The following is a 26,129-nucleotide window of genomic DNA, read 5'->3' as shown; positions in this document are numbered from 1 at the left end:
GGTAAGATGGGGCAGCTCAGTGTTTTATTCACGTTGGTCTAAGGCATCCGTGAGTGTTGCGGTACAAGGTTGCGGCCTTGGGCAGAGTCGTGTCTCCTGAGGGCTGTGGCAGTTCCTCCTTTCTTCCTGACTGTGGCTGACTGAAGTGTCCTGAGGGCTGTGGCTGGAGAGACAGGGGCAGTGTCTCCGGCCGAGTCCCCTGCAGCTGCGCCCCTGCTGCCTCTCCTCCTCCAGGGCACCCGGGCGGGTCTGGCCAAGCTGGGCACCCGGGCGTGGGCACGAGACCCCCGACACCGACCTTCCACCGGTGGTGACGCAGGTGACCGAGCGTCTGCTGGTTCCGTTGCCGCGGGAGCGCCTTGGGCAGGGGACGAGGTTCTGGCACCGTCGCCTCTCCTGCTCTTCCTGGTAGGTGCTCAGCTGTGGCCCAGTCATCCCGGAGCATCACCCGTCAGGGGGTCCAGCCTGCGTCCTTCCACGCCCGCTTCCCTGCGGTGTGGTCTGTGACCTCTAGGGGAGGTGTTCGATTCCAAAGTTCACGTCTTACAAGCTGGTGAGTAGTGGGGTTCTGCAAACCAGGAGGCCTGTGGCTACTTGGGCCGAGTACTGACCCTGGGCGTTGGCTCAGCGGTGGTCCGCGGGGCGTGTAAGCGAGCTCCCGAGAGAGGAACGTCCGGACTCGAACCTAGGCCTCTGACCTCTGACCCCAGAGCCTGTGCCACCCCTCCCCCAAGTGCTGGTTGTTCCGTGTATTCGACAGCAACTTGACAGAAGGTTCTAGCACTTCTTTCCAAGGGGCGCTTTGTGGTCGGCAGGTGGCCGGCTCTGAGGTTCCCTGTCCCCTGCACCCCCTGCGGGGGGGCAGCCCCTCCAGCTGCTGCACCTCAGTTTCCTTCCCTGTGAAATGGGATCAGCAGCCTCGGCCTCCCAGGGCAGCCGAAGGAGGGACCCCGAGGCAGGCAGCCTGCTGTGCTCGGACCCCGCGACGTGCGCCCCACTCCCCACCCCCATCGAGGCCTCGGTGTCTCTTCTGGGGTGGCTGGACCTCTGACCTCCAATGTGTCGTGACATCCCTGAGGTGGCCTGATCTCTGGCCTGACGTGGCACTTCCCAGGTGGCTCAGGGTTTTTGCCGGTGGGGTCGGCAACGCGGAGCAGAGACACCCGTACCCCGGGCCCCGGTGGCCTTCGGGGCTGGGCGGCGGGTCCCCTGTCCCCTGAGCCTCTGCGGGGCTTCTTCCGTGGGGTTAGGACTCTGGGCTGCCAGCTCCGGGTGGGGTGAAAAGTGGGCGACAGGTGAGAGCAGGTTTGTCCTTGGGACAGAATGGGTTTTCTGAATGGCCTGGGGCTGCAGACCGCCCCCCGCCCCCGCCGTCCTGGAGGGGAGACTGTGCTCCTAGGAAGGTCACCTCTGGGGTTTGGGCTCCGCTGCGTGGGGACACCCTTACGTCCCAGAACTGTGCGCTCTCGGGGCAGCCCCTCCCACTCCGGTTTGTAATGTCCCCGACTTGCAACTGAAAGTGTTAAAGGGAGAGGTTTTTTAGTTCATTAATTTTAGTTAATTCTTTTTAGTTAATTTAGTTAACTGAATTTGTTAGTTTGAGTTTTTAGTTAATTCTTCCCCCTCATCAGGAGAGACACGACTCTTTTACATAGATTAAGAGTGAATTTAATAAACTTGATTTTTACAGTTTAGGAATTGTGTTTTTTAAAGCCGGCAACCAGAATGCATGAAATCCTAAGTCACGTTTCATATCAACGCACTCCCGGTCTTCATATTAACGTATAGAAAAAATAAATTACAGCAGGAAAGGTGATGTCCGCGCGGAAGAGATGAGTCCTTTTGGGGTCTTGTTAGTTGCACAGCTGCTGCCCTAGGGTCACCGTGTTAGCCCAGCGTTTTTATCGTGGCTACAATTCTACCTAAAAAGTGACAGAGGTTTCACAGGAGTCTGGCTCCGAGAGCTGGGCGCACGGGGGCCTGTCTGGTGCGGAGCTGCCTCGGTGCCGGGTTTAGCTGGACGCGGCGTCTGCGGTCACCCTGCACCTGGGGGCCAGCCGCCTGGCTCCTCTACTTCTGGATTTTAAGCTTGAACTCCACCTTCCCCTCATAGGGGTCATGGGGGTTGTCGAAGGTCACGTGCTCCGCCAGGATCTTGCACACGATGACAACCTCCCTGTTCACGGGGGCGTTGAGAAGCTTCGCGGCCACCAGCGGGTTGCTGTAGTGGGGCTGAGGTGGATGTGCGTTAGGACCCTCGAGGGCGGCCGGGCGCTTGGCTGGGTGCTCTCACGTCGCCCGAGAGCCGCCCGGGACTCACTGGGACACAAATGTCTCCCTGCTTAGAAACGAGGAGACTTGGCCCGGGGGGGCGGGGGGCGGGGACAGACAAGTGACAGATTCAACTTCAAGTTACAGTTGATGAAAATTAATATAAAAACAACAGAGGATAAAGCAAGAGATTTGGAGAAAATGATTTTAAATGGATATGCAGTTGTCTAAGGGCCTTCTAAGGAGGCCCTTGGGAGGTAAAGGATTAGATGTGATATTTATTTTGTGTGAGAACGATGTGTTTTCAGGTAGTTAGGAGAACAGGGGTTTGGGAAGCACCCGAAGATTAAGTGGTCCGGCTGGGCTAAGTACGGCCTTGTTTCGTTTTTGCAGGTGAAACATTTAGGGCTTTCCTTCTGCTAGTGATTGCTCAGTTTCGTCTGGTTCCGGAGCAGCTGTGGGGGACAGTGGCGCACACGTACCTGGGCCTTCTTCCCGTAGTAGGGGAAGTAGTGTAGGCTGTAGACGCCTTTGGGTGGGAAGTACTCCACCTGCAGGGCCGGGGCATCCGGGTGCTGGTCCTGCGGGCGAGAGGCCGCTGTGAGAAAGGCCGGATCTGGCGCGCTCGTGTCCGTGCCACGCATGCTTCTGCACGCAGGTCCACGTGTGTGCGTACGTGTGCACCGTGACCACACGTGCAGTTGGCGCTAGATCTAATCTTTATCATCAGCCAAGAATCCATTGAGGGTGTAATTTGTTCATTTGCAAGACCCCGGGTGACTTTTCAAGCTTGTGTTTTTTTCCATTTTAAACCCTCTTAGGATAAAAAAGGTGACAGAGCTGAGCGTGTGGGAATGAAGGCCCACAAGGCCTGGCGGCTGATCTGCCGAGACTGGGGAAGGACCCACACGCTGCCGTGGGGTTTGCTTCCTCTCACTGTCAGAGCCAGCGACTTGCCCAACGGCTTGAGCTCGTCCGAGGGCAGAGGAAGGGTACTTTGGTGTCTGTGCAGATTCCGGGTCAGCCTACACATGCGTGGTCGAGGAAACTCAAAAAGGAAAAGGAAAAACCAAACAGGACGAACGCTGCGCTCCGGGGAGACTGCAGGCTTTGGGCGGGGCGGGGGCGGGGAGCGGTGGTCACCCCAGCGGGGCACCCGTGCTGACGGCAGAGAGCCCTGGCTGAGGGCGTGATTGTGGAAACAAGCTTTAGAAAATATTCAACGAAGACAAATTTAGTTTTTTCATGTTGTACTTAAAAACATGTTTTGAGAAAAACTGGACTAAATTAATGGTGACTGTTGGCAGCATTTCTGTACACACGCTGCCAGACAACAGTAGCTGTCGGTAACTTGCATATTTTTGTAAATAAGCCAGTAAGAAGGACAAAGCAGCGTAGTAGATGTGCCTTGGTTTTTCCAAATAGCCACAGACATTTTGAAGCACGTCAGTGATACACGGTCGCAAATGCTTTTTGAAGCAAAACGGTGACGAGCGTTGTTTTTCTTACCAGGTTGCTTTTTCCAGAGACAGTGTAAACCTTTACTCTCCAGGATCACGTAGCTGTGCCATTTGGCATCTTGCAGTACCATATAGAACATTTTTTCTTGATAATTCTTACCGGGTTTTTAATCCCCCGGGATAAAGCCACTCTTAAGTGAAGGTTCCTGCGATTCGCGCCCCTGGCGGCTTAGGGAAAAGCAGATCAGTGTTTCCCACAGGGCTTCCCTCCTAAACAAGACAGCTGTGGCCGGTCACTCACCAGGAAGGTGCAGTCCACCCTGGGGGCCGTGCTGTTGCCGGGGAGAAACTTGACGATCTGGAAGGGAAAGGCTCGGACGTGGCCTCTGTGCCCATCTGTGAGTGCGAAGGACGGGTGCCGGGGAGGCTCTGGGGCGGATGTACCAACTCCTGCTTCAAAGCCGGAAGCTCCACGCTGGGGCCGTGGTCTTGGCCGGCAGGTGGCAGAGCTGGACGGGGGTCTGAGCTTCCCGAGCCCACCTGTGCAGACGGCCCGGCCCCCGGATGCGCCTGCTGGTGCCCAGGGTCCAGTGCAGTGCCCTCCTGGCTCGTGAGGACCACCGCCCTCCCTTGCTGCACACCAGCCAGGCGGCCGGGACCGCAGCCCAGCTGGGCCCTGGGGCCCAGCGCGGTGTGCCAGTGTGTGGCCCCCCGGCCTCTTAGGGAGGAAAATGAAGGGTGCCACGCAGACGCCAGCATGGTGCCAGGTCCTCCCCACCCCGCCGCCAGGTCCCACCCTCCCCGGGGCCCTGCCGAGATGTCCCCTCTCCCCGCAGCGTGGACGTGCCTCCGGTGGTTGGCTGTGTTCTCACGGTCAGCCTCCCTCTGCGCCTGTCCTCAGACGGTTCCCAGGTGCCCTCCCCGCGCTGACCGCGGCCCAACTTCTTCCAGCCGCCGTGCTCACAGGGCTGCCCCAGGCTCTGCGGCTCGGGGGGTGGCGGACGCCACGGTCAAGTGGGTGGCGGGTCTGGATGGTGGCTCCCAGTTGTGTCTGAGGGAAGGCACGCTCGCGGCCAGCACACGTGCAGGAGAGGCGGGGGCCCGGTTCCCTTCTCACCTCCGATCCCCTCACTCACCCTGTTCATCTTGATAATGAAACACGGCTTTCCTTCCTCAAAGCCGAAGGTGGGGTCCGGCCGGCCCGAGCAGTTTTGCAGCATGTCTGCTGTGAACTTGCAGGAGAACTTGGTGTGGTTCGGGGCCAGGAAGCTCTCCTGGAAGAAGTACTTCTCGGACGTGCAGTTGATGTTGGCCTCCTGGGCCGCGGGTGAGTAGCCTGGGGGACAGGCACACCTGCGGCCCTGCCCGAGCTGTGGCCCCCCTCTGCCCCCCACCCCCTGGGGGGTTCCTGAGATGAGGAAAGAACGGAGACTGCAGTGCATTCTGCGCTCTACCTGCCAGGAAGCGGTGCAGGGCCTGCGTTAGTCCTGTCCAGGTCCTGTTGTCAGACACGTTGTAGGAGATGTCCAGGCCTTTCTCCCCATAGACATCTGGCCTCAAGGTCACCCCTGGAAAAAGGACGTGACACCTTGGCATTTGGTTGTACATCAGGTCGTTTGCCGTTTGGTTGGCCCCGGCCTGGGGGAGGCCGTGCCTGGGACGCTTCGGGGCCAGGCCTTCTAGGGTCCCTCTGCCCCTGGCAGCCAGCAGGGCCCGGGACGCTGCCCATCGGCCGGGGGGCCGCGCCGTCCCACGAGGCCTGGCCAGGGCCTGCGGGTCCCTCCCACAGGAGGCCTGCCTGCCTGCCAGCCTCTGGGTTTGGGGCACATTCTATCACAGTGTGTTCTCAAGTTTGTAATCTATTACGTTCTGTTCTGAAATGACATAGAAATCCTCCATGTTTTGTCCGTTGGTTGATTCAAAAAATTGACCCGCAGTTGTCATGATGATTTGCAGAGGATCCGCCGGGCGCTGACCCAGCTCAGCGCTGCTGTGGGATGTTCTCGGGTTAGTGTCTTCCTCAGAAACAGTTAAGGACGCAGGGGTGACAGACACTCTGAGTAGCTGGGCTGGAAGAAGCTTTCCTTCCTTCGTTTCTCCCCCGGCCCTTTGCTTTTGCTTTTTGCAGGCACCGCAGGTTAGCTGGCTGCGTGGGGAAGTTTTGGTCCGAACACCTTCCCCAGGATCTGGGAGTCTCGTCACCAGCGACCTCCCGCTCTTTGGCGCTGGCCCAGTCCCCTCGTCGCACGGGCCACCTTGCACTTAGACGAAACTCGCGCTCTGGACCTAATTTGCTGCTGGGGAGGCGAGGCCTCCACAGGAGAGCAGCCTCGGTGCCGGTGACGCCACACGGGCACCGAGCGCCCCTCGCCCCCCTTCCTGATCCCCTGGTGACCGTCCTCCCCGACATCCTCCCCGAGGGGCTGTGTCCCGACCCGGCAGCCCAGGGCAGAGCAGGGCCCGACGCCCGGTACCTGGTGACTTGAGCTGGTCCTGGTAGTCGGGAGTGTACGGGTCGATCGTGCACATCAGCACGTAGATGCACAGGGCGAAGATGCCGGTCATGACCACGTAGAAGGCCACGTAGTAGAGGCTGATCCACACTGCGGGAAGAGGCAGATCAGACGCGGAGACAGCTGCTTGGTTGCGGGGAGCGCGCGTGCAGCTCACCAAACGTGTCACCTCTCAGGGTGAGCATTGCACTGGTGTCGGGTACGTTCACGCACGGCGCTGGGCACCCGTCCCGCTATCTGGTTCCAGACCATTCTCATCACCCCGATAACCCTGCACCCCTTAACTTAAAAGCCTTTTAAAAAATTTTAGTTTTAGGAACATAGCTTTAAAACCGCTCTTCTCAAATCCGAGGCTGAGCCTTTGGGGCTGATCCTCAGCTGCTCTCAGGTGCCCGTTGTCGGCGGGTGTCGGGGCTGCGGGGGGGCCTTTGGAATCACCCAGTGGGGGAGGAGAGGCCGGCCAGGGCCTGCGTCTGGGCACTGAGCCTGCCAGCCCCACGCGGCTGCTGCTGGTCCCCTGCCCTCCCCTGGCGCCCCTGCCCTGCCGCACGGACCCCAGCGGGACAGCGTCCGGCCCAGCATCTGGCCCGTGTCCGGGTTCCAGCAGTAGTGCCGGAACTCCTCCATCCTCTGGCTGCATGACTTCTTCTCCTGCAGTGCCGCCATCACCCCGCTCCTGCCAAGGGACACTTGGGGGAGGACGTCCCCTTGGGTTTTATGGTCTCCCCCTCAGAGGTCAAGGGCACTGCGGCTCTGGGTTCCGGGGCGAGCCCAGCAGGGTGTTATCGCTGCTCGGCCGTCAAGCACCGACGCCCGGGCAGGCCTGGCAGGTTCCACTGCCGTCAGGTGCCCCTCCACCCCCTCCCTGGGCAAATCAGGGTGGCTCACTCCTCCTCTCGGGTGCCCTTGGCCCAGAGCCTTATCTGCTCTGATTATGAGCAAGGAGGCCTGCCAGGTGCTCAGCTCTGCCCACTCGCACCTCCTTGGGGGGGGGAGGTGTGAAGAGAGCGGTCTGCACGAGGTGGGGCCTGGACCCTGACGCTCAGCCGCGGCCGAGATGCTCCCTGCTCTGCGCTGATTGCAGCAGGCGCCCGAGGCCATGATGAGGCGATGGCTGGGACCCCGGCGGGGTTGGGTGGGGGGCTCCTGCCGCTGTCAGTCCTGGTGCTGGAGAGCCAAGCCTGCCGGTGCCCAGGGCTGCCGGACGCGGGGCCGCAGGGGCTCCCGTCGCTCTTGAGCTGAGCTTCGGTGACGAGCGTGGTGTCCTCTGAGAGCCAGTGTTGGGGCCCTGTAGGACTTTGTGTCCACGGAGGAATTCACAGCCGTACAATCTAGGAGTGTTTTCGGAACCGAATGCACATCGGTCTCCGGGCGAGTTGCTGAAATGCAGATTCTGACCCCGCGGGGACCCAGTGGACCTGGGAGCTCCCGTGGGCCTTGCTTGTGGCTGCAGGACTGTGGCAGTGTCTCGGCAGGGGACGCTCAGCCTGGCAGCACGTCCAACCCACCTGGGGTGCCTTGAAAACCTGAGACGCCTGTCCTACCCCCGAGTTTCTGAGGGAGCTGACCTGCCGGGCGGCCTGAGCGTCTGGACAGCTACGAGCCCCCGGACCTCCTGATGTGTGGCCAGAACCAAGCAGCCTTGGCGGTCTACATAGCTGGGGCCCATCTCTGAGATTAGGAGGAAAGCACAGCGCCGGGCAAACAGGATGTGGCACCGAGGCGTCTTTACAAGTATCTAAGTCAGGACCCGACTGAAAGGGTGGGGATTGTAAACAAAGAGCTGGGTGTCCATCCATTGTCACTTTCCCTCTGAGGGACCGACGTAGGCAAATTGGAAGTGTTCTTCGGGGATAAAGATAGTGAAAAGCCCTCTAGCCATTATGTTTATTTTCTTTAGGATGATTTAGAGTTTGTCAGCAAAACGAACATCCTAAAATTCAGATGGAATCGCAGCATTTTAGCTTGGACTCATAGTTTCTTAATGGACCAGTCCTAGGCATTTTCCTTCACACTGTTCCCCTTCACAGCTTTGAAACTTCAGGGCGGTAAAAACACAGAGTGTGGCCTTAGGCTGCGGTCTCACTGTCCACAGCCTGTGGGTCTGGGACGCCTGCGCCGAGGCCTGAAGACACAGGGTAGGAACTGCTGTGCAGAGAATCGGTGCCGCCCTGTCTGGAAAGGACGAGCACAGCATGAATTCTTCCTGGAAGTCTTTGAACGAAACCCTCCACACTTAGTCTCTGAATTCCCAGAAGCATGAACGTGTGTGCTGAGCTGCACACGCGTTGTCATGATGACCTTCCTGGGACACGTGCCCGTGGGGAGGGGAGGCCTGGGGCGGGGTGGGGGGCACTGGGCAATAGGCAACGTGGGACGGACGCCCCAAAGAGAGCGAGCTCCAGGCGATGTGGGAGCTCACCCTTCCTATGCGGGGGGCTCGACTCCCACCCACCCCCCGCAGCAAGGGACCGGAGCCCACCCCTCCACAGCTGCCGTGGGGTCAGCGGAAGCCCGCGAACGCCGAAGGACTGGATGATAGGAAGATTCCCAGCTTTCGACGGATAATCACTCATCAGAGCGAGAACCAGGAAGATCTCCAAATGAAGTGAAAACAAGATGATCAGCAAACGCCAGACTGAGGTGACAGATTCTGAAATCATCTGACAGGTTGTAAAATGCTTCAGCCAGCAATGGTGATTGTGCTTGAAACAAATGGAAAAACAGAAGTAGAAAGTTTAAGGAAAGAAATAGAAGACATAAAGAAGAACCAAATGGAAATTTTAGATTCAAAAAATACAATAACCAAAATAAAAAGCTCAAAGAATGGATTCAGCAGCAGAAGGGAAGGGACAGAGGAAAGAATCACTGACATGGAAGAAAAAACGATAGAAATTTCCGGATTTGAACAATAGAGAGAAAGTAGAACCAGAAAAAAAGCGCCCAGCCTCAGTGACCCAGGGGCCGTAGGAAAGGCCTAACGTCTGTGTCACTGGAGTCCTGCAAGGAGAGAAGAAAGAGTGGGGCTGAGGCATAAACCTTCAGACTCAAGAAGCTGAGAGAACCCCCAAACAAGATACCCCCCCAAATCCGTGCCAAGTCGCATGAAGATTAAACTTTGAATATCCAAGACAGACACAAAAATTCCCTAGAAAGCAATTGCTCAAAACAAAAAGGAATATTTAGGTGTTGATCTAATAAAACATGTGTAAGACTTGTATGCTGAAAACTACATAATGGTGATGAAACAAAAGTCTCAGTAACTAGAGACACACATTGTGTTCGTAGGTTGGAAGATTCAACACAGTAAAGACGTCAGTACTCCCCAAACTGCTACACTGTTTCAACACAATTTCTATCAAAATCCAAGCAGGATTTTCTTTTTTGTATCTATAGGCAAGACTATTCTAAAATTTATTTAGAAAGGCTAAGGAACTAGAATAAATATTTTCTTCTTTATTTGGAATACTTTTTTGAAAATATTTCTTAAAAAGAAAAATAAGACTCAGTCTACTCAATTTCAAGGCTTATTATATAGCCACAGTCATCAAGACAGTGTGGCGTTGGTGGAGGGACAGACACAGTGAACAATGAAACAGAACAGAAAACTCGGAAGTAGACTCACAAATGTGCCCAACTGATTTTGACAAAGGTGCCAAAGAAATTCAATGATGCAAAGACGGCCTTTTCAACACATGGAGGTGGAACAACTGGACATCCATGAACCCTGACCTAAGCCTCACACCTTGCAAAAAAGTTAACTCAAAATGGTCATGGATTTAAATGTAAAAGTATAAAAATTTTGGAAAAATACATGGGAGAAAATCTTCAAGAACTAGGGTTAGGCAGAGAGTTCTTAGGCCTGACACCAGAAGCACAATCCATAAAAGAGAAAATTGAAAAATTGCACCTCCAACTCAACAGCAAAAAAGCAAGCCGTCCAGTTAGAACGTGGCCAAAAGACATGATGGGATACTTCACCGAAGAGGATTCACAGATGACAAACACATGGGAAAATGCTCAATATCATTAGCCAGTAGGGAAATGCAAATTAAAAACACAATGGGGTACCACCTATCACAAGAGCTAAAATAAAAAATAGTGACAACTCCAAGTGTTGGTGAGGATGCTGAGAAACTGGATCACTCGTGTGTTGCTGGCGGGAATATAAAATGGTAGCGCCATCTGGAAAAGAGTTTGCCAGTTTCTTAAAAAATTGAACATGCAAACACCATACAACTCAGCACATATGCTCTTGGGCATTAATCCCAGAGAAACTGAAATTTATGTCTGCACGAATGTCTGTATGTTTTTAGCAGCTTTATTCATGATAGCCCAAACTGGAATCAACCTAGATGTCCTTCAACAAGCGAATGGTTAAACCAACCGTGGTCCATTCACACCATGGAATACTACTGAGCAGGGAACCTACAGGTGCGTGTAACCGCCTGGGTGAACCCAGGGAGTCATGCTGAGAGAAAAGAGCGAATCCCCAAAGTGACACACTGCGTGATTCCACTTACAAAGCATTCTTGAAATGACAACTTTATGGAAATGGAGAACAGATTAGTGGTTGACAGGGTTCAGGACAGGGTTTGGGGTGGGAGGGAGGCAGGTGTCTATAAAGGGGGACCGTGTGGTGTCGGGGGTTCCTGAGCGTTTGCTGTGTTGGCATCGGTATCCGCGCTGCGATCCCGAGCTACAGTTTGGGGAGATGCTACTACTGGGGGATTGGGTGAGGGGTGCAGGGGTCTCTGGGTTATTTCCTATAACTGCACGTGAATCTACAGTTACTCTAAATAAAAACTTTAAAAAAAAGGGGCCCAGTGAGTTTGGGAAGCTCTGCGTACTTGGCCCCTCTTAGAGAGCCAAGCTCACTCTTCAATCTCTGAGTCCCGTGATCGGAAACATGTTTAACGCCGTTTATCTGAATGCTTCCCACTTCCCCAGGAGGTCGTTCAGCTCAGCGTTAATCCAGTGGGAGTTGCCGTCCTCGGACACCGCCTCTCGCAGGGGTTCCTGATCTGGGTGCCAGACCCACTCCAGGCCCACTGAAGCAGATCTTTATTTCTCCAGGCGATTTGTGTCCCCGGCACTGCTGGGAGGCGCTGTCTGGGGACACACGGTGAGAGACACCGTAGAAGGGGCTCCAGTCTACAACACGCCTTGGAGCCGGAGCCGCCGACCTGTCTGAACACTGACGGGTTAAAGAAAAGGCAGGAAGGGTTTGAAGAGGTCAGCTCAAGGTCGCCTGCTAGTAAGTGCCAGGCTGGACGCACCAACCCACCTGCTCAGCTGCAAGTTCTTGTTTCTGCTTCCCCGACTGCTACACAGAGTCCGCCTGTCTCCTCATACCCACTGGCAGAATCTCACTGCCCTCTCGACCCTCTCCTCCCCGCGTGGAGTTGGTTACCTGGCCTCTTCTGGCTGGGGTGTTCTTCATTTCTGTGGCCCTTCTCTTCCTCCCCTCTCTAAACTGTAACCAACCCCCATCACTTCCTTGTCATTCTTTCCCATACATGTACCAAGCACCTACTGTGTACTAGAACAAGGCAGACAAGGCCATACCCAGGTGTGCCCCAGGTGTGTCCCAAGTGTCCTCCAGCTGTGTCCCAGCTGTGCCCCAAGTATGTCCCAGGTGTGTCTCAGGTGTGCCCCAGGTATGTCTCAGGTACCCCCCAGGTGTGCCTCAGGTGTGTCCCAGCTGTGCCCCCAGCTATGTCCCAGGTGTGTCTTAGGTGTTCCCCCGGTGTGTCTCAGGTGAGCCCCAGGTATGTCTCAGGTGTGTCTCAGGTGTGCCCCTGGTGTGTCCCAAGTGTCCTCCAGCTGTGTCCCAGCTGTCTCAGGTGTGTCCCAACTGTGCCCCAGGTATGTCCCAGGTATGTCTCAGGTATCCCCCAGGTGTGCCTCAGGTGTGTCCCAGGTGTCCTCCAGCTGTGTCCCAGCTGTGCCCCAGCTATGTCCCAGGTGTGTCTTAGGTGTGCCCCCGGTGAGTCTCAGGTGAGCCCCAGGTGTGTCCGAGGTGTCCCTCAGGTGTGCCCCAGGTATGTCCCAGGTATGTCTCAGGTGTCCCCCAGGTGTGTCTCAGGTGTGCCCCTGGTGCGTCCCTGGCCTCTTCGTTCCCTTCTCTCTCCTGCCTCTCTCTGTGTGGGACCTCAGCCTGGGTATAGCTGGGGTCTCCTGCATCCCCGTCCTAATTTCACCTGAACCTTTCTCTTGGCGTTTCTTCTTCACCAGCCAGCACAGCCCAGGTGAGGGCAGGGGGCTGATGTGAAGCTGATCCCTCGGCAAGGGCCGGGGTTACCTCAGGTCATCAGAGCCACCAGCATGACACAGCTGCTGTCAGTGTCAGGTCAGGACAAATGTTGGTCCTCACGTAGTGACCAGTCCCCTGGCCAGGGGTCTCACCCGTGGACGCCCAGAAAGCCTATTCCTAAACTCCTGTCATTAGCTGGTTTTATTCTCACTCGCGGGTTTTCTAAAGAAAAAAATGACACATAGTGGGGAAAACACCAGCCATCTTTGTGAATTCAGGTTTCTCCTGGGCTCCCTCCCTTCACCTGGGCCCCGTGTCCCCACCAGGAAACAGGCGGAGGGTCCAGCTCATCTGCGTGGGCCAGCGGGCCAGACGGGGAGGCTCGGGGCTCCTGTGTGCTGGGCCTGGGGCCAGGTGTGTCCTTCCCCGTGGGAAGGAGCGGGGCAGGGTGGCCCGTCTAATCCGTCTGCGAGCGGCTTAGGGATTGTCTTTTTCTGGCACCTGCTCCCGCCCTGCGCGTCCTCCACTCCAGCCGGGATTTCGCCTGAGCTGGGTCAGCGGGCTTCCTGGGGCTCCCGGTGCCCGGCCATCCTCCTGTCCCCAGAGGGTGGGAACGGGCCAGAGGCCAAGGGCAGTGGGTTAGGCCGGCTTGGGACGTGGGAGCCGGACGCGGAGGGAGGCCGGCGCCGGGATGGATTTCGGGTCCCTGGAGACGGTGGTGGCCAACTCGGCCTTCATTGCTGCCCGGGCCAGCTTCGACGCGAGCAGCGGCCCGACCTCCCGGGACAGGAAGTACTTGGCCCGGCTCAAGCTGCCCCCGCTGTCCAAGTGTGGGGCGCTCCAGGCGAGCCTGGACCTGGGCTTCGAGAACGTGTGCTCGGAGCAGCCCATCGGCAAGCGGCTCTTCCAGCAGTTCCTGCAGGCCCACGAGCAGCACGTGCCGGCCCTGGAGCTCTGGAGGGACATCGAGGTCTACAACACCGCCGGTGACGACCTCCGGCCGCAGAAGGCCCAGGCCATCCGGGCCGAGTACCTGGACCCCCAGGCCAAGCTCTTCTGCGGCTTCCTGGACAAGGAGATGGTGGCGCAGGTCCGGGAGGGGCCGGCGGGGGCCGGGGACGGGCTCTTCCAGCCCCTCCTGCAGGCCACCCTGGCGCACCTGAGCCAGGCCCCCTTCCAGCAGTACCTGGACAGCCTGTACTTCCAGCGCTTCCTGCAGTGGAAGTGGTTGGAGGCCCAGCCCGTGGGCGAGGACTGGTTCCTGGACTTCAGGGTCCTGGGGCGGGGAGGCTTTGGGGAGGTGTCTGCCTGCCAGATGAAGGCCACCGGGAAGATGTACGCGTGCAAAAAGCTGAACAAGAAGCGGCTGAAGAAGAGGAAGGGGTACAAGGTGGGCCGCCGAGGCATTCCGGGGAGCGGGTAGGGGCTGGGGCGTCCTGGGCCGGCTCACCCTGTGGTGGGCGCTCCCGCCGTGCGGCCCTGGGCGGGGTCAGTGCCCCGCGCCCCCTCGTCGAGTCCGCCTGTCTGCCTGGTGACCAAGCCCCTGGCTCGGAGCGGCAGGCGCCGGTGGCGCTCGGACGCTCTGCTTGTCCAGCCGCTCTAAACCACCAGCCTCGGTGCCCGGGACGTCCCTCCTGGCAGGGCGGCCTCTGCGTGGCTGGCGTGGGTCCTGTGCCACATGGCACCACGCTTCTCGGCTTGTCACCAGTGCCACGCAGTGCAGCAGCCGGTGTCAGGGAGGGTGCTGGGATGAGTCTCCAGATTCGTTACTCTGACTTTCTGGAACTTTCCCTGGCTTGTGCTGGGAGGAGGCTGCAGGGGGAGTCTCCCCGGGGCTGGTGTGGGGAGGCCCCAAGGTGCCCGCTTGCAGCGCTGTCCGGGCCGGGCGTTGGGGGTGGTGGAAGTATCTGCTCTGAGCGCGCCCACTCTCCGTCTGGCCTCAGGCCCCGTTCGGGCGGGGTCAGCCAAAGCTGCTTAACCTCCAGCCGCGCGTCTGCCTGCGCGGGCTTCCTTCCCGTTCCCGCTGCACAGGACAGATCACACTGGGGGCAAACAGCAGCTACCCCCGAGCACCCCACCCGGGGCCCCTCGATGGTGCTCTGCCTGACGGCCTCTGCGGGCAGCAGGAACCCTCAGGGCCATCTACCTGCAATTTGAATCCAACTGTTAGGGTATTAAGCCTCTCTTCTCCCGAGTTCAGGAAACTTACCAAACTTTTGCAAAGTAAAATCCGCCTAAAATCTTCCCACGCAGTGGGTAGAAAGGGCTTCTCAACATCAAGAACTCCTCCTTCAACAGGGCTCTTTCTCCTTACCCAGCACAGCTTTCAAAAACACATTAAATGGACTTCATGGGGTCTTAAAATCAATATAGAAAATGAACAGGGATGCGGGGTGGCTTGAAAAGGTGCTGTTCAGAGGCCTGGATGGGAGGAGAAGGGCTGGGATTGCAGCAGGAAGAGCTGGAAGGGAAGGTCAGTGCCGACAGGCTGCCTGGGGACCTGCCGGGACCCTCAGCCACATTTCTAAGGCTGGTTGGCAGGAGCCCCCTTGCTGGCGGCCCTAGGAACCCCGGAGTCCTCTGCACGTGATGGGTTCCCAGGCCCTATCTTGTCTCTGTGAAACGGGGCATGTGAGGCATGTCTCTAAGTTATTTGCAATTGCTCTGTACAGCCACTTTTTTTTTTTTTTGTGGTTCGCGGCCTCTCACTGCTGTGGCCTCTCCCGTTGCGGAGCACAGGCTCCGGACGTGCGGACGTGCAGGCTCAGCGGCCATGGCTCATGGGCCCAGCCGCTCCGCGGCATGTGGGATCTTCCCGGACCGGGGCGCGAACCCGCGTCCCCTGCATCGGCAGGCGGACTCTCAACCACTGCGCCACCAGGGAAGCCCTGTTTCCGTTTTATCGTGACATTTTCTGGTTTGTGGAGCTTGGCCGTTTTTGGCAATATCACTTTCCCGCCTAACCCTGGGCGCTCACCCTGCTTTCCAGGGCGCAATGGTGGAGAAGAAGATTCTCGCCAAAGTCCACAGCAGGTTCATCGTGTCTCTGGCCTACGCCTTCGAAACCAAAACCGACCTCTGTCTGGTGATGACCGTCATGAATGGAGGCGACATAAGGTCAGCGCCCGCCTCTCGGCTGTGGGATCGGGACGGGAGGGCTCACGCGGCCGAGTGCGCAGAGGGGCTCCTTCCCACGTGCTGAGGACGTGGTGGTAAAGACAAGCCCTGCCCCCATCTCAGTCCTCCGCTTTGCCTTCGGATTGCGGGTCCTCGAAACGACGTGTTCTCAGTCCCAGTGAAGTGCAGGAACCCTGGGCGAGGCGGTCAAGCTCTCTGGTCATGGGTCCGTCCTGCGGGCCTCGGGTTCGGGCGGACGCCGGGGTGAGCAGGGAGGGCAGCAGGGCGTGAGGAGCTGCGAATCGAGTGCTAGTTGGACGGCGGATAAAGGGGCGGGAGGGGCCTCAAGGGGGGCGAGGGCTGCGCTTTAAGAGGGATGGCAAACAAAGACAAGCTTCGTCAACGATGCACTCTGGGGGTGGTGGCAGAGCGGAAGCACTGTGCGGCCGACTTCGGGAACCGTGGCTTGGCCACCCACCGCAGGGAGAACCAGAGGGCGTCGTCACCGTTACGGGGCCTGGGTTTGCCGGAGACCTGAGGGCCCGGCCCTGGGCTCCCGGGAGAAGTTGGACCACTGGCTCTCAGAGGGGAAAAGACCCACTTGCCAGCTGGGCAACACGGCCGCCCTTGCCCCAGCGTGCTGGTCTGTAAAGCGGGGATAGAGGTGAAATACTGGCCTTCCGAGGTTGCTGTGGAGAGTTAGCTGACACACCTGAGACACTTAGGCGACTCGCACGGCCCTCACACAAGGGGGCCGTCGCTGTGCCTCCGTTCTCGGGCCTGGGTTCGCCTGCACCGGAACTCTGCCGGTGGGCTTGTTGGCCCCACTTTCCAGGTGAGGCTCTGAGGCCCTGACTGAGCCACCTGTGCAAGTTCACGGAGGAGGAGCGAAGGGTCTGGAAAGCGCAAATAGCACGAGCTGGAGAGCGGAGAGATCGTGACGCTTTGCTCGCCTGCCCTGCCCGGCGCTGCGCTGGGCCGCGATGCTGTGCTGTTACAGCGTGCTGCGCTATACACGCTGCTATGTCCCCCTGCACTGTATATACTACACCGTATCGATAGTACTACACGGCCCTGCACCACGCTGCCCCGCGCTACCCCGTCCTATACCGCACCGCACGCGTGGCACACTGTACGTGGCACTGCCCCACACTGTACTACAGGACACTGTAGTAAAAGGTACACGTAGCATAACAGGCATTCATGCTGTCGCTCCGGCGGACGTGAGGGTTTCTCTCTTGTTTTCTTCGAGATTACTGGCCTGACTCCCCTCTCCCTGGTTGTTCTCTAGTTTAAATACCTTGCTTGTTAGGTTTTGCGTCTCTGTACAATGTGACAGGGAAACGGGAGATAGGAGAGTCCGGGAGGCCGGGGGGGAGTCCTCCGAGGGCCCAGCGGGGAGTCTGCGTGTCTCTGGGGAAACGGCCCACATGCCTCCTGGGCTCTGGGTCAGCCGCTCACTTTGGATGGGGCTTGGGCTGGTCCCGTGGCCCGCCTTCGGCTCCCTCTGCCTGGCTCCTTCACTGGTGGCTGTAAGGTGGCTTTGGGGCCTGTTTCCCTGTTCCCTCCCGCGGGCCGGAGCAGGGGAGGTGGGGTGGGGAGAGCTGCCCTGCCTTTCCCCTGTAACAGCTGTGCTGAGGGGCTGTGAGGACACAGACACCGGCGGCCGGCGGTCCAGGCTCCGCCGCGGGCCCCTAAGGCTGGACGCCGAGGCTGAAATGACGGACGCTTTGCCGACACAACGTGGGATTTGGAGGCCTCAACGCTTTCCCGAGATTTTACTTCCCGTCAAAACCGTGGGCACGCGGCTCCTGGTTGTGCCAGAGAAGCACAGGCTCCACGCGGTCTGCCCCCAGGTACCACATCTACAACGTGGACGAGGAGAACCCCGGCTTCCCGGAGGCGCGCGCCATCTTCTACACGGCCCAGATCATCAGTGGTCTAGAGCACCTGCACCAGCGGGGAATCATCTACCGAGACCTCAAGCCCGAGAACGTGCTCCTGGACGACGACGGTGAGGCGGCCCCCTCGCGGCCTCCCCTCGCCCTGCTCACCTCTGTAGCCTGATTGGGCGTCGGTAGGGGAGGGACCCGCTCTGATAAATGCTCGTTACAGTTTTACGGCACCAACACACGTCTCAAGTTTGTTTACTGCTCGTTCAGCCATTTTGCGACCGCATGGCATTATCCCCGAGTGGAGGTTATTAACGGACTTCGGTGAAATCTGGTGCATGACTAGGCGCCAGGGCAGCAGGGACTTAGTCCGGGAGGCCAGTGTGTGTGGAACTCTTAGTAAACAGCTAACGGTTGTGGCCGAGTCCCCACTCGATCCCTTTGTTTGCTGTCTTCGTGAGGAGTCAAACTGGGATTCTCATCAGGAAATAACCCCCAAGACTGAGGTTCCCGTAAGTCCCTTTAGAGCCCCCCTTCCCTCCCCATCACAGGTCAGACGCACACACTGGTGCCCCAAAGGCTGTTGCTGCAGAGCTCGGGGAAGACAGAGCCACGAGGAGGCTGGCTTTAGGGGGACTATGCCCCGGATTCCAGTTGCGAGCGCTGCTGGGACCCTCGGGCCCTCCGCAGCCTGAACGGGGAGCAGCGGCCCCTGCGTGTGTGCGCCCTGCTTGTGCACGTGTGTGTGTCCAGGAGCCCCGGGGGCCTTTGTTTGCGGAGCCGCGTGTGACCTGACCCCGTGTTTGTTCTCCAGGCAACATCCGAATTTCTGACCTTGGGCTGGCCGTGGAGCTGAAGGAAGGGCAGGCCAAGACCAAGGGCTATGCGGGGACGCCAGGTGAGGGCCTGAGAGCCGGGGTGAGGGCAGCCGCTATGGGGGCGAAGGGGACGAGGCCCGGGGTCCTGGGGTCCCGCGGCCTGGGGTGGGCGTCACGGTGAGGGCTGGGGCTTGTCAGGAAGATGCTCCCTCATCCGTCCCCTCTCAGGGTGAGACTGCGGGACTGGCACCCACGCAGGGACGACCCCCGACCCCCTGAACAATCACTCCTTGTTTGCCACGCGTGCCCTCTGTGATGGAAGCTCCCCAGCGCCGGCCACGGGCAGAGCCTGGGGGTCTGCACCGAGGGAAGCAGCACAGAGGCAGGGTGGGTGGGACAGGGCCTGGCAGGTGCTCAGCTGTGAGGTGGCCCCTGGACCGTGCGTGTGTCTGTGTGCGTGACTGTGCACGTGTGCGTGTGTGTGTCTGTGTGCATGTGCGTGCGTGGCGCCTCCTGTCCCCACCCCATCTCCTCTCACCCCCAGGCAGGTGGGCGCAGAGAAGAGGCATCCGAGCGGGAGGTGGGGGCGGGGGGCTTCGGTGCTCACCGCAGGGGCCTGGGGTGATAGACAGGCTCACGCTCACACACGGCGCAGCGGGCGCTCCGAGCGCTCTGCCCTCCTGATGGCCCGGGTTTTCTGTAGGACTTCTCAGCAGATCTGCTTCTTCCGTGTGTGTCCGGCTTCGGGGACAAAGAGCTGCTCCCGGGACTTGGGCCGTTCGGGTCCTGCTTTGTCCCCGAGGCCCCCATCCTGCGCTTTGGGCTCCTTTGGGGGTTGTGCCTGTTGCCACAGCGGGTCTGCCTCATCTGCGGCTTTATTTAGGAAGAGGTCCCGTCGTGAATTTTCCGGATCCTCTGAGGTTCCTCTCCAGGGCGTGAGCGCGTGAGCGAAATGCCGCTCGCCTATTCCCGGCGGATCAGGTCCAGGGTTGGAGTCGGTGGACCTGGGGTGTCACCGGCCCTGCTTGCACGACGCCCCACCGGCCGCTAGGGGGCGCCCAGACTTTGCCGCGGCCGCCGAGCGGCTCTGAGCCCTGGACGGCGTGGCTCTGCCCGCGGGCTGTGCTGACCTGTGCGTTTGGGGTCAGGCGGGCGCGGGGGCCTCAAGCAGTGGCAGCGGAGGCTGGGGTCGGTGTGAGTTAGAAGGTGGGGCGTCCAGCGAAGGCTCGGGGAGCCCTCCGTACCCTCTGCCCTGGACCCCTGCTCCCTCCGGCCCAGGTCCCCAGAGCCGAGCCTCCGCCCCCGGTTCAGCCGCAGTCCACCCAAAGCGGCACTCGCTGTGCCAGCACCGCGGGGCTCGGGGCGGGGGGAGGAGGAACTGGCGCCTAGACTGACGCTGCGTGCACTCACCCATTGCCCGCTCGTGCCGTCTTTCCCGCGAAGGAGATTCATTATCCCCACGTGAGACGCCGCGAGGCAGACGTGTCATTGGGTCCCAGCGGGTGGAGCAGACGGGAGGGGCCAGCGGGCTGTTCGCCGCAGGGATGTTGCGTCTCTGTGGTCGGTGGGCCCTCCTCTCGGCCCGTTTTCATGGAGAAGTTGTGGTTGGTGGAACGTGTCTTTCTCCAGAGTCTGGGCCGTCTGGCCAGCACTGTAATCCCTGAAAAGACGCTGTGTTCAGGGCCAGGGGGTTCTTTGGAACTTGGCTCCTGTAACCTCCGGGGGAATGTCCTGTGGCCACAGCAGCGTGGCCCGTGTTATCCAGCCATGTCCCTCCTGGGAACTTGCCGCGAACGCAGGTAAACGCTGAAGGACCAGGCGGTGCTGGAGACAAAAGGACATGCTCAACTTTGCCTTTGGGGGGATGCCTAGTCATCTGAGCACAGAAGCCACCCTGGCGCCTAGCCTCAACGGCCTACTCGGCCCCGGGGGAGTGGACCACGGGCCCCAGGTGCTGCCCGTCTACCCTTCCCATGCCCTGGGCTGGCCTCTGCACGGGGCACAAAGGGACGGAAGCCAGAGCTGGCTCTCAGGGTGTCCCCTTCAGCCTGCAGGGCCCAGCACGTGGCCCCGACTCCCCAGAAGTGGAGTGCACGGGCCACTGGGAGTCCAAACCGCTCTTAGGAGCGTCGGGGCTTCAGCCTCTCCTTTTGTGCCCTTTCGGGTCTGAGCGCCTGCCTCTGACCACAGGTCCTGCGTGAGCCTCAGACACTGGCTCTGTCCGCCATGGGCACCACAGTGGGGGTGAGATCCACCCTGGGTGGAGGGGGCTCCAGCCAGGGATAGCTGTACCCAAGGGGACACTCACAACCGGGGGAGCGCTCCCTAGTGGGTGGGCGCGGGGCAGCCCCGCATGTCCCGGCGCGAGGACCCTGCTGGGTTCCGGGGAGATGGGAGGTGCGAGCCCGTGTGCTGGTCTCCGAGTCGCGCTGTGCTCCTGTCGCAGGCTTCATGGCCCCGGAGCTCTTGCGGGGTGAGGAGTACGACTTTGCCGTGGATTACTTCTCCCTGGGGGTCACGCTGTACGAGATGATCGCGGCCAGAGGCCCCTTCCGAGCCCGCGGAGAGAAGGTAGGAGGTGACCAGCGGTGTCCCTGCAGCTGAGCTGGCATCAGCTCCGTGTGTGTGTGTGTGTGTGTGTGTGTGTGTGTGTGTGTGTGTCATAGGAGCAGTGTCCCCACAGGACCTGGTGACCGTCCTTGTTGGGGTCACAGGAGCAGTGTCCCCCAGCTGACCTGGTGACCTTCTTTTCGGGGAGCACTAGGCTTCTCATGGTACACACGGCGACCTCATCTCCTGGGTCTCCGTGTGCCAAGGAGCCTGTCAGGAGGAGAGGAGCCCGGACCCCCCCCCCCAGCCCCGCCCCCACGAGCAGCGCTGCTCTGGGGGGCGTGGCTCACCCACTGGCGGCCTCCCTGCCCTTCCCGGAGGCCAAGGCGCTCGCCTCCCTGGATGCTGAGCTGCAGGCCCTGCTGCAGGCACGGCAGCTTCCCTGGACGTCCTGGGGGCAGTGGGCACCGGGGGTGGCTGTGCTGGGGCCCTGCCTCCCGTGCCCCCTGCTTCCTGTCCGCGTGGCGGCCCCGCGTCTCCCCCGGGAGCTCTGCCAGCCCAGCGGAACCGCGAATAGGTGTCGTTCAGAGCCGCCAGCACTGTTCACAAAAGGAGCAAAGCAGCCTCTTCCCCGGACCCCATGCTGACTCTGCTCGGAGCTAAGGCTGTCTGTGGGGCTGAGGAGGGAGGCCTGGGGTGAACCGTACTTTAGACGTGGCCCTCGGCCTGCCTGGGGGTCGCAGCCATGAGTTTCTTCTGCTGGACCTCCCCGAGGGCCCCCGCCCAGTCCCCGCTGCTCTCCTGAGATAGTCGTGGGGACGGTCTGGTCTCCAGTCCCCCGAGAGTGAGAGCCCCTCTGCTGACTAACGCGTAGGGTCGCTCTGTGCGTGTGCACCTCTGCCTCAGACTCCCGCAACGGGTCTCTCCCCGACCTCAGCTCAGACGAGCAGAGTAAAGCAACACAGTGTGGGGTCCACGTTGGCCTCAGGCCACCACAGGAGCTCCACCTCAGAGCCCTGGCTGAGCCCACAGCCCTGAAAGGATCCCTGTTTTCTGGTGAAAATGAGCAGGAGACGCTTTCATGAGAAAGTGAACCGTCATAGTCTGTCCATCGTGGTCCATCTGTGGTCCCTCCATTCCATGGTCCATCCATGGTCCCTCCATTCCCTGGTCCATCCGTGGTCCAGTCATGGTCCATCCGTGGTCCCTCCATTCCATGGTCCGTCCGTGACCCCTTCATGCTATGGCCCATCTCTGGGTCATGCATTCTGGGGTCCATCTTCAGTGCATCTGTGGTCCCTCCATTCTGTGGTCCACCCGAGGTCCCTGTGTTCGATGGGAAGGAGCCTCGGGTACACCCGTGACACGGACAGGTCTCAAACCCCCCACTATGAATAAAAGAATCTGGCCCCGGAAGAGTGACTCTGGACGATCCCACTTCCGTGAACCTTTAGGACGTTTCAGGAAGGGCAAATATGACCGACAGGGAGAGGACATGGGCAGCGTTTGGTTGAGGTGGGGCTGGAGACTTCCGGCTGATTGTCGGGGAGCTCCCTGGGGATGGAGCCACTGGAAGTGAATTTTGTGGGCTGGAAGTCGTGCTCGGGAAAGCTGGTCTGCACTAAGGCTCCATGGGCCCAGGGGGCGTCTGCCTTCGGTGGACCTCTGCCACCTCGCCGGGCAAGCTGGGGGCGATGGTTGTGGGAGTGCAAGGTGTCCACCTTCAGGGTCTCACGCCCTGACCAGCGATACTGAGCCCTTAAGTGCTAACACGCGGGAGGGTGGCGTCAGGCACCCCCGAGAGCAGGGCCGGCCGGGCCCGCGGAGCTGCCGTGTCCGGAGCTGCCGTGGCAGCTGGGGCGATGCGGGTGGGCCTGGCCGGGGTGTGACGTGGGTGTCGGGGGTGTGACGTGGGCTGACGGTGCTGTGTCCGCCGTGCAGGTGGAGAACAAGGAACTGAAGCAGCGGGTCCTGGAGGAGGTGGTCACCTACCCCGACAAGTTCAGCCAGGCCTGCAAGGACTTCTGCGAGGCACTGCTGCAGAAGGACCCCGAGAGGCGCCTGGGGTTCAGGGGCGGCTCCTGTGATGGGCTCCGCGCCAGCCCCCTCTTCAGAGACATCAGCTGGCGGCAACTGGAGGCCGGTACTGTCCGCGTGTGGGAGCTGGGGCTGGGGGCTCCTGGGCGACCCTCGCTGGCCGCCCCGTCCCATTGGCGTCCAGCAGCTTAGCGTGAGGTCGGGGGGCGGGCGGCCTGGGCGAACCCCACCCCTGGAGCATCCTCTGCCCCCGATGACACCACCGTCCCTCTTCCCTGCTCATCCCAGCGCGCCCAGGACTGGACGTTCACGGGGTGGGTCTCCTGGGGACCCGAGGAGGCGGCGAGGGTTGGATGGGGTGTGCGGGAAACACCTGTGAGCTGAAGATCTGAACCCGCTGTCAGGCGGTTCCTTGAAGGAGCCTGCGATCCAAGTCGAGGCGGGATTTCTCCAGCCGTCGTTCGTTCCACCAGAGTCTGCTGTCATGTCTCGTGCAAGCTGGTGTGTGCGAGTGTGTGTGTACACGCGTGTCTGCGGGAGAGAAGCGTGGCACCCGCCACACCCACCAGAACCCACACCCAGGAAGTGCGAGCCTGTGACCTCACGGCCCGACGCCCCAGTAGGAGAAGTTTCTTTGGTGGGGAAGGGTCAGGGCAGTGGCAGCCCCGGCTGATCTGAAGGTGCCGGGTGCCAGGGAGAGCTGCCCAGACCAGCCCCAGGCCCGGGGAGATCAGGCAGCCCGAGCGAGCGGTCAGGACCCGGGAAGCCGGAGCCGGATTGAGTCCCGAGGCCACAGGGTCTGTGCTGAGGAGGGATCGGGTGAAGGCACAGGGAGTTCAGTTCTGAGCATGTTGTGATCGAGGTGTAGACCTGCAGACGGGGAGGCCGGCACTGGGGCTGGGGGGTCTGCAGAGACGGTGGGCACAGCGGCGTCGGGGGCAGTGCAGCCAAGGGCCCGCCGACCCTCATGACGGGGCTTCTGGGCGGGGCGGAGGGGGCGCAGATGGGGGCTGGGTTCTGGCGACGTGTGTCCAGACCGGACTCTGAGTCTCCAGCCTGGCTCAGCGCCCTGTGGCGGGTGTCGCTCTCCTTGTCACCTCCAGGGCCGCATGAGGGGCAGCGGCCCTGCTGGCTGAGTGCGGCCGCCTCCTCCCGCTGGCTGGCCCTTCACGCCCCGTGTCTTCCGTCCTCTCACAGGGATGCTGACCCCCCCCCTTCGTCCCAGACTCCAGGACTGTCTATGCAAAGAACATCCAGGATGTGGGTGCCTTTTCCACAGTCAGGGGTGTGGCCTTTGACAAAGAGGACACAGAATTCTTCCAGGAATTCGCCACCGGCACCTGCCCCATCCCCTGGCAGGAGGAGATGATCGAGAAGGGCATCTTTGGGGACCTGAACGTGTGGCGGCCTGACGGGCAGATGCCCGACGACATGAAGGGGATCTCCGTGCAGGAGGCGGCCCCCTCGTCCAAGTCGGGGTTGTGTCTGGTTTGCTAGACCAGCTGCAGCGCCTCATGGGTCAGCTGAGCCCCTCCCGCCAGGCCGCCGCGTGGCTGTGGCCCGGCGCTCAGCACAGGCAGGACAGAGGAGGCCAGTCCAGCCCGGCCTCCCGCGCAGGGTCAGGAGTGCCAGCAGTAGATAGCCTACCTCTTTTGCACCCTTTCACTCAAAAAGGATCCAGTGGTCCCAGGACGGAATGCACCAGCGACGTGTGGCTCTCCAGGCCCTGGAGCAGACGTGCAGGCTGGCGGCGGCTTGGGTGGCGAGAGTGAAGACTCCGTTCGGGTTCCCTGGCACCTCAGCTGCAGCTTCGCAGGCCCTGCCTTCTCTGGGCTGGTTCAGAGGTCGGCAAACCCTGGCCTGTGGGCTTGCGGGCTCCGCTGAGAGGCCCGGACTGTGCGCCGACCCGGTTTCCCTTAGCGCCCAGCTCCTGGCCCCACCCCTAGCCGTCGGGTCACTGCTGGGGCTGAGCTGGTCCCCGCCCACACGTTGGGGATGCCATCTGCACGTCTGCTGGTGCTGAGTCTCCAGCGGGGTCCCCTTGCCGGCCGGGGCCTGGGCGTCCAGGAGGAGGGGAAGGGCCAGGGGCCTGGGGGTGACGCTGACCGCGGCGGTCACCCCCTTGGCTTCTCCTCATCCTGAGACCATCGCCGGTTGATGACAACTGGACACAAGCTGCCCACCCCCGGCAGACAGGACGGGCCAGCGGCTGTCTCCCCGCACCCAGCACCTGCTTCCCACCCCGACTCTGCCTCTTGTCCTGCAAGGCCTGGCCCTCTCCTGGCCTCCCTCCTGGGGCCAGGAGGGCTGGTGTTGCTGCGTGGGGTTTGCTGCCTGACGGCCGGGAGCAGTCCCCTCCCTTTCTTGAGCGCCTCTGCCCTCAGAGTGTCACGCTGAGTGTGGCTAGCACCCCTGCCATCTGCTCCCCCAGCAGCCTCGGGAGAGGAGTGACCCTGAGGGGCACGACCTTGGAGGCTGCGGCTCAGCCACCTGGGACCAGTGGCCCCGCTGGCCTGGAGCCACTGCAGGAGGCTGGCCCCGGGCTGTTGTGGCTCAGACAGCCGTCAGGTGTAAGAGGCCGGCTTGTTGGTGGGGATGTTTCAAGTGTATCTTCGGGTCCCTTGTGCACCGAGGGCATTAAAGCCCCTCTCCTGGTGAATAAACCTGCAGGACGACCCTCTCTCCTGTGCGCTGCACCCACAATGTCCTGGAAGAGCCCTGAAGAGCCGTCCCGTGCTTTTGGTCTGTGACCTGAAACTGCCACGTGAGCATCGCCTGGGAGGCTAAGATGGGGGCCCACGGCCAAGGGAGGCCGGGCTGTCGGCAGGATCAATCGCTGGGTCGGCCCTGACGCCGGTTTTGTGTCCTAGGATGAGACACGTGGATTATCTAATAGCTGTAAATCTCACCTCACTACATTCAGGTGCAAGACACACCCCTTCTGGTCTTTCTAAACCCATTTAATCTGCTCTAGGTCCCCATGGCCCTGAGCAGAGTGATTTAAACCTCAGGGGGTGGGTGTGGCCTGGCCTTTGGCCGCCGTCCCAGTGCCTGCCCGGGGCCCACGGCGCCTGAAGTGCAGCCCCTCCTGTGGGACCAGCAGCCCCGGCGGGGACCCCTCTGCTTTCATCTTATGCCTGGACGGCCCGAGGAGACACAGGGCGTGGATACAGTTGAATTTCAGATGAACAACAAGTAACTTTTTTCGTGCGTGG

At 60.4% G+C, this 26,129-nt stretch overlaps 2 protein-coding genes across 2 annotated transcripts; one reads left to right on the top strand and one right to left on the bottom strand.

The window, feature by feature from the left end:
• Nucleotides 1–2,069: 2,069 nt before the first annotated feature.
• On the bottom strand, nucleotides 2,070–6,921 carry ATP4B (ATPase H+/K+ transporting subunit beta). The gene is made up of 7 exons (XM_029210600.1): nucleotides 6,799–6,921; nucleotides 6,206–6,334; nucleotides 5,186–5,299; nucleotides 4,868–5,067; nucleotides 4,033–4,089; nucleotides 2,754–2,852; nucleotides 2,070–2,232 (listed from the first exon to the last, which is right to left on the bottom strand). Exons 1-7 carry the CDS (start codon nucleotides 6,908–6,910, stop codon nucleotides 2,071–2,073), a joined length of 873 nt encoding a protein of 290 aa, XP_029066433.1. The 5' UTR covers nucleotides 6,911–6,921; the 3' UTR covers nucleotide 2,070.
• A 6,270-nt stretch (nucleotides 6,922–13,191) lies between these two features.
• GRK1 (G protein-coupled receptor kinase 1) lies at nucleotides 13,192–25,056 on the top strand. Its single transcript, XM_029210491.1, is given in 9 exon segments — nucleotides 13,192–13,890; nucleotides 15,490–15,617; nucleotides 17,474–17,631; nucleotides 18,324–18,407; nucleotides 20,774–20,898; nucleotides 22,819–23,031; nucleotides 24,112–24,402; nucleotides 24,589–24,758; nucleotides 24,861–25,056. Coding segments are annotated over 9 exon segments (2,064 nt in total).
• The last annotated feature ends 1,073 nt before the right edge of the window (nucleotides 25,057–26,129 follow it).

The sequence above is a fragment of the Monodon monoceros genome, unplaced genomic scaffold, assembly GCF_005190385.1.
Source record: "Monodon monoceros isolate NGI ecotype Baffin Bay Population unplaced genomic scaffold, NGI_Narwhal_1 Super_Scaffold_8, whole genome shotgun sequence".
In the NCBI taxonomy this organism is placed as follows: Eukaryota; Metazoa; Chordata; class Mammalia; order Artiodactyla; family Monodontidae; genus Monodon; species Monodon monoceros.
Note: the sequence above shows the minus strand (reverse complement) of the source record. Positions and strands in the feature narration are given on the sequence as shown.

Coding starts and splice junctions, on each gene's coding strand:
- ATP4B (XM_029210600.1), bottom strand. CDS start 6,910: ATGGCGGCACTGCAGGAGAAGAAGTCATGCAGCCAGAGGATGGAGGAG. Junction 6,335..6,798: donor CCGGACGCTGTCCCGCTGGG/GTCCGTGCGGCA, acceptor CTCTTCCCGCAG/TGTGGATCAGCCTCTACTAC. Junction 2,233..2,753: donor ACTACGGGAAGAAGGCCCAG/GTACGTGTGCGC, acceptor CATCCACCTCAG/CCCCACTACAGCAACCCGCT.